The sequence below is a fragment of the Lactuca sativa genome, chromosome 2, assembly GCF_002870075.4.
Source record: "Lactuca sativa cultivar Salinas chromosome 2, Lsat_Salinas_v11, whole genome shotgun sequence".
NCBI lineage: Eukaryota > Viridiplantae > Streptophyta > Magnoliopsida > Asterales > Asteraceae > Lactuca > Lactuca sativa.
The window spans coordinates 218,972,090-218,978,938 of NC_056624.2; the positions used below are offsets into that span (position 1 = coordinate 218,972,090).

At 37.6% G+C, this 6,849-nt stretch overlaps 1 protein-coding gene across 1 annotated transcript; it reads left to right on the forward strand.

The window, feature by feature from the left end:
* The first annotated feature begins 225 nt into the window (after positions 1 to 225).
* Positions 226 to 1,685, forward strand: LOC111901307 (signal peptidase complex subunit 2). The gene is made up of 5 exons (XM_023897162.3): positions 226 to 428; positions 536 to 687; positions 855 to 936; positions 1,153 to 1,298; positions 1,395 to 1,685. The coding sequence occupies exons 1-5, from the start codon at positions 318 to 320 to the stop codon at positions 1,489 to 1,491; spliced, it is 588 nt and encodes a 195-aa protein (XP_023752930.1). The 5' UTR covers positions 226 to 317; the 3' UTR covers positions 1,492 to 1,685.
* Positions 1,686 to 6,849: the final 5,164 nt, after the last annotated feature.

Here is a 6,849-nt window from a genome sequence, read left to right on the forward strand (position 1 = left end):
TTCAACTATCCAAAGATCCTTTAAAAACAAGATAAATCAAAATATACATCGTCAGTTTATGAACTTACATGAGTAATTGCATTATGTCTTTTTTTCTACTCTTGTTTGATACTTGATCATGCTTTTGTGGTCCATAACCTAAAAGTTATTTTTGGAGGGCTTAATGTGTACTTTTCAATATATGTTGACCGGTTTGTTGTAAATTCTCGTCGGGTTTCCATTTACTACCGGATGCAGCAAATAAATAAACCCCAAATCCAGATTTTTAGACAAACCCTAGACATTCTGAATCGTAAAAACAGGAAAAGGAATCGGAGATGACGACCACCGACGGCACCATCGCCAATCCCCCTACCAAAAACCCTAAGAAGGCCAATCTCTTGGATCATCACTCTATCAAGTACTTACTCGATGAATCTGTATCCGAGGTACAACACAACTTCATTTCCGCACATCTCGAATTCAAAATTCTCTAATTTTTTTTTTTGTATGCTTAAGGGTTTCATAATCGTTTTTGGATTTATTTGTGTTTTAGATCGTGGCAAGCCGCGGTTACAGTGAAGATGTTAGACTGAGTAATGTTCGATTGTTGATTGGTGCGATCGTTATCATTATCGCCCTATTTGCTCAGTTTTACAACAAGAAATTCCCTGATAATAAAAATTATCTCATCGGGTGCATTGGATTATATCCTTTTTGATCTGTAGTTTTTGGGTGCATTTTGTTTCAAAAATAAGTAACTGAAACTTCCTATGGACTCACATTTGCTTTTTTCCCTTTTTTTTTATGCATGATGAATCCATTATACTGTCACTTTTTCAAAATTGAGTGTGTTTAATCCTTGACTATTGCAAGTATGTGATATTCAACGGGATATTGCAGCTGATCATCTACACCAAGGAAAAGAACGCGATTTTGTTTACATATCCTCCAGCAGTAAGTTTCTCTTCTCTTCTCTTTTTCAGTTATAATTGAAACCTTTTGTTCTACCGAGATTATTCATAGACAACAATTCAATCTACTTTTGAATTTTATAGATGCTGTATTACTTCAATTGTTCATTGATTAGTTATATGCTTGCATCAGAATCAAACATCTATAACATCTCTTTCTATAAAGGTTTTATTATCTCATTGTGTAATATTTTGACAGGGGTCTGCTTACAAGAGCACTGGGTTGATGATATCTTCAAAGTTGCCTAGATTCTCTGATATGTATACACTTACCATAGCCAGTGCAGATCCCAAATCTATTTCTGCAAACCCAACAGTGGAGTTCACCAAAAGTGTTACAAAATGGTCTCTCTCTTAATCTCATGTATCTTATGCTAGTGCTGTAGTACAATTACAGTTTTGCCCTCTATCTGTTTCTAAAGGTGGATGGATGTTTTGCAGGTTTACAAAGGATGGAGTGTTGGTGGAGGGTCTTTTCTGGAAAGATGTTGAGGGGCTGGTGAACCAGTATGCCAAAGAACACAAGAAAAGTAAGTAAATTTAAGTTTAGAAACTGAAGAAAAGTAGTAATGGTGAGGCTGATGATACTTGGTTTTTTTTTATATCTAGAGATGAAAGTTTGAACCTTATGATATTGAAAAATTGTTGGACAAACGCATTTGAGCTTTAACTTTCATATAATTTTAGTGAAATGGGGAATAATATATGACATTTGAGGATGCTTTATATTTCTATGTGGGTTATGGTCACAAAAAATTGGTCCTATCATTATATTCAAAGTTTGATTTCATAAAAGAAAATTGCTCATGTGGTAAGCAACTACAATTCCAATGTCATTGTCATTATCAGTCACTATTTTGTATTGTGGGATTGTATTAGTTGGATCACCTTTTTACGTTTTCTTTTTCTTGTGTAAATTCAACATATTTTCATAAGTTTTTACAGATAAGATTTCGTGAAATTGTTATTAGGTAGTAAGTTTGTTTACTGTATGCCATTTATGATTTATCCTTTTGGAAAGAGTTAACTCGTGATACAGCAAGATGGTGTATTTTTATGCGTAATTCATTGAACACAATAAAGAGGTGATTTGAATTTATCATTTAAGTTATTCTAAGGAGTTTGTCATTTGGATAAAACTCTATTCAGAATTTTGTTATGATTGGTCATAAGTTCTTGGGTGTCGTTCACAACTATATGTTTTTGCAAATTTAAAAAGGACGAAATAAACACTATTTAATAACATATATTTTAAATTTTTGATAAATGTATTTTATTAAAAATAGTAATATTATTTTGTAGTTATTATGAAACAATAGTTCTTAAGTATTATTTTTCGAATGACTTAGATATGCATCCATTATTCCATTTCTAAATTTGTATTTTTCGTTTCAAATGAGACTTGAACTCCCAACATTTAGCTGTAAAACATCTATCCGTTAAATAAATATTAAATCATATCTTAATACTCTTTACTGATGGTTTGTGCAAGATTTTATTTATTTATTATTATCGTTTTAACTATTAAGATATGGATGGGAAAAAAAACTTCATACAAGCCGGCAAACCTAAAATCCGTACTTGGTTTGACTAGGGAGTTCCCAACTTGACTTGGGATGGAGAATTCTCAAATAAAAACGCAGGAATGAGGATGGGGATAGAGATACCCTCTAGTGGCCTTGAACCCTGTAAACATTAATATGTAAAAGTAATATAAAACATATAGTTATAGTAACATTTAGAATACCTAAATTATGTGTTATGAACTCAATTGATTAACCACAAACACGAATAATCAATAAATGATTGACTCAATATTTCTCAAAGTTCATAACAATTACAAGATGAAAATGAAAATGAAAGACAGGATAGGTATAGCTATTCGAGATGCTATGGTCTCCGAAAGAAGAAAAAAAACTTCTATATGTTTGCCTCTACTAACAACACACTCCCATAAAAAAGGTTGGACATGATAGAGAATCTGCCATAATTCCCAAAATACCACTGCTATCCTCATTCTTTTGTTGCAGTGCCCACGATTAGTCTGTGGTCCCCTCTCTGGTTGGTATCTTTTTGTGCCTCTGCCATTAACAGGGGAATTGTAAGGGTGGGTGCACAACATTACCCCTTCCCCAAATATTGACCTTGTCCTCAAGGTTAAAGTCTGGAAAGGTGTGTTATATCGTCACAAAGTCTTCCCAAGTTGAATCGAACTTCGGTATATCCTTATATTTGATCAAGACCTCCATTCTTGACCCTGTTTGTTCCAGTTGGTTCCTTACTCCCAAGACCATTTCTAGTTCCCACTGGAGCACCCCTTCCTCAGTTAAGTGGGCAGGTAAATCTGGCCTCGCTTCTTGCATTTTTTTAACTGAGACCATGGAACACCGGGTGGATTCGTGTAGAATCGGGCAGTTGGAGCTTGTAGGCTACTTTCCCTATCTTCTGGATGATCAAATATGGCCCATAGTAGTGGGCAACCAACTTATGGAATGGCCTTTTAGCCATTGATTGTTGGCGGTAAGGTTGTAATCTCAGGAAAACCCATTCCCCTTCAGTGAAGGACACTTCTATATGGCTCTTGTCTGCTATTTGTCTCATCTTTTGCTAGGTTTGAATGAGGTGGCCTTTCAAATCATCTAAAATTGCGTCCCTTTCCAGGAGTTGTTCTTCCACATTGGATACAATTGTTTCCCCTGTCTGCAGCCTCAAAACTCTTGGGGGGTCACGACCATATAAAGCCTTGAACATCGTGATCTTTCCAGAGGTGTGATAAGCAGTACTATGCCAAAACTTAGCCCAATGTAGCCATTTAGACCAAGTCCAGGGTTTCCCTTGTATGAAGCATCGAAGGTAGAGCTCCACCGATTTATTGATTATCTCCATTTGCCCATTCGTCTGCAGGTGATAGGCGGTGCTTTGGAGTAGGTTGGTACCCTGCAATTTGAATAACTCTCGCCAAAATAAGCTCATAAAAACCTTGTCCCCTGTTAGAGACTATAGTTTTTGGAAACCCATGAAGCCTTACAACTTCCTTAATGAATATGGTTGTCACCGATGTTGCGGTGAACGGGTGCTTCAATGCTATGAAATGTGAGTATTTTGATAGTCGGTCCACGACCACGAGAATGACATTAAACCCATTTGAATTCGGCAGCCCTTCCACGAAATCCATGGAGATATCATCCCAAACTTGCTCTGGGATTGCTAAGGGTTGAAGAAGACCAACATGATGGGTATGCAATGATTTCTGAGTTTGGTACACTTGACAACCTTGTATGTATTGTTGAACCGTCTTTCTCGTCCCATCCAAAACCATTCACAAGCCAACCTTTGGTAGGTTCTTAGTTCACCAACATGCCCTCCGATAACTCAGTCGTGAAATTCTTTCAAAAGATTGGGTATTAATTTCGAGTTTTTTTGGAATTACCAACCTCCCCTTGTACAACAACCTTCCTTTCTCCAACGTGTATCCCACATGAGGTTTATCCCCCTCTGACATGTCAAGCTTGACTTGTCGAATGAACGGGTCCTTCTCAATTTCTTCATCCAACTCTTCCATTGGTAGAGACTGGGTGGATTGGAGCATGTGCAACTCAGGGTCTGCAACCATTCGACGGGATAAAGCATTAGCCACCTTATTTGTTGGACCCGATTTATAATGAATTTCAAAATCAAATCCCAATAACTTGTACATCCACTTCTGGTACTCCGGACCAACTTCCCTTTGCTCCATAAGGTACTTAAGACTTCGTTGGTCGTTTTGATGATAAAATGCCTTCCCATCAAATAGTGTCGCCATTTGTGAACTGCCAAGACTATCGCTGTTAATTCCTTATTGTAGATGGACTTGAGACGATTTCTTACCCCAAAGATCTGGCTATAGTAGGCTATTGTGTGCCCCTCCTGTGTTAAAACCGCCCTGATCCCTGCCCCAGACGCATTCGTTTCGACAAAAAAAACCTTAGAAAAATTTGCCATCGCCAAGATGGGCGTGTGAGTGAGAGCGAATTTCAACTGGTTGAAAGCTTCAGTGGCCTCCTGATTCCAGTTGAAGCAATCCTTCCTTAATTGATCAGTTAAAGGAGTTGCAATTTGAGTATACCCCACGATGAACTTCCGGTAATAACCGGTGAGTCCCAAGAAACCCCTTAATTCCTTGACTGAAGTGGGAACACGCCATGCCTTCATAGCTTTGATCTTTTCAATATCGATTGCCACCCCTTTTTTTTGAAACCACATGGCCCAAATATGCAATTTTTGTTTTTCCCACTTCATATTTGCTCGGGTTCGCATATAGCTCGTGCTGGCTGAGCAATCCCAAAACTATCTCCAAATGTGTGACGTGTTGCTCCTCATTTGGGATGTACAGTAGAATATCGCCAAAGAATACTGTAACGCCTGTGTTTCTGGGCTTGCCATTTTTAGCAATGTAATAGTCTAGGTTAACCTTTGTAACCCGTTTTGAAATAATAGAAGTCTATTATTTGTGTATTATGTGTTTTGTGCTTAATTGCTTAATTATGGGATTGGATTAATTAAGAATAAAATGAGCGTCAAAATTTAAGTGTAAAATAAACTCGTTATCTTTGGATAATGTTGTAGTAGTTGAAACAAGGTTTTCGAATATATATAGAACGCCCAAATCTGACTTCGTATGAGGAAGTTATGATTTCTGAAGTTTCGACTTAGCGATATGCAGCCCGAAATACTCGATTTGAGATCGAGCGGTTTTTAGCCGAAACAATCTAAACGAGAACAGAAGATCTCGTTGTTGGTATCGAAGCGATGAAAAGTTAGGCGAGAACGGACGTCAAACGAAGAAGTTATGAATTTATAACGAAGTTTTTTTGTCCCGGCCTACTAAAAATAAATAATAAAAATAATATCAAAATTAGCCGACGGAGTCTAAACGAAAGTTGTAGAGCGTAGTCTCACCTACGCGTGGATATAAAGAACGTCGAAAATAGAGTTCGTATGAAGAAGATATGAATTTCCAAAGTTTATTAAATAATTAATATTTAAATTTAATTATTAAACCCGACATTATCCGAAGGGGAGTCATCGGACTTATCCGAAGTACGCCCAGCGTACAACGAAGCATGACGCGCCTCACACTCGAGTTCTTCGGATGACGCATGCAGCGACGATTTCAGACGCGTACGCCCAGCGTACTGTGAGGCCTCAGCCTCCTATAAATAGGATGCGAGGGTTCCGAGCTTATTTGCTCATTTCTCCTCCTTTTTGTGCCGAAGCTCTGCGTATAAACCCCCGAAGCCATCCCGACACCCCGGATCTCATATCCAAGTTAAGAAGGAAGTTTTACGCTCCCGAAGATCCCGAGAAGTGCGATTCCCGAGCCGAAGCTCTGCCTGCGAGAAGTTTGATTTTTGTGTAGATCTTCCAGATCTACTGAGGATTACTACTTCTGCAAGTCGTAGTGTTGTCCGATCATCTTCTGATCAAGTGAGTGTGTAGTTATTTTCTTCTAACGCATAATTATGAAGTATTTTATACGAAATACGTGTTATGTGTATAATTTTGTTGTTATGTGTGTGGATGTATATTCACTCTCTTCTATCTCATAGATCTGATTTATTTTCTATGAAATACGTGTTATGTGGGTGTGTCTCATCTGTTATGTGTGTATTGAATGAAAATGCTATACAGGTTTTAAACTATGTATAAAAATATATATATTTTTATCTACTAATATGTTGGGTAGAACATGGGTAGATAGTTGGTGTGTAATAAACAGATGAGAGGCCTCGATGTTGTTGTTGTTGATCTAGTTATTCAGCGGAGTATGGATAACGACCACAGACTCTTTCTAGACAGTCCAGTAGAACGCTAGCAGGTTCATAACCTGTAGGTGTTGTGAACGATGTGTTCACAG

Bases quoted from the DNA above. Each gene is read 5' to 3' on its own strand.
- LOC111901307 (XM_023897162.3), top strand. From the start codon at position 318: ATGACGACCACCGACGGCACCATCGCCAATCCCCCTACCAAAAACCCT. The intron at 688-854 runs ATATCCTTTTTG...TGACTATTGCAA, and splicing joins CTCATCGGGTGCATTGGATT to GTATGTGATATTCAACGGGA. The intron at 937-1,152 runs GTAAGTTTCTCT...ATATTTTGACAG, and splicing joins TGTTTACATATCCTCCAGCA to GGGTCTGCTTACAAGAGCAC.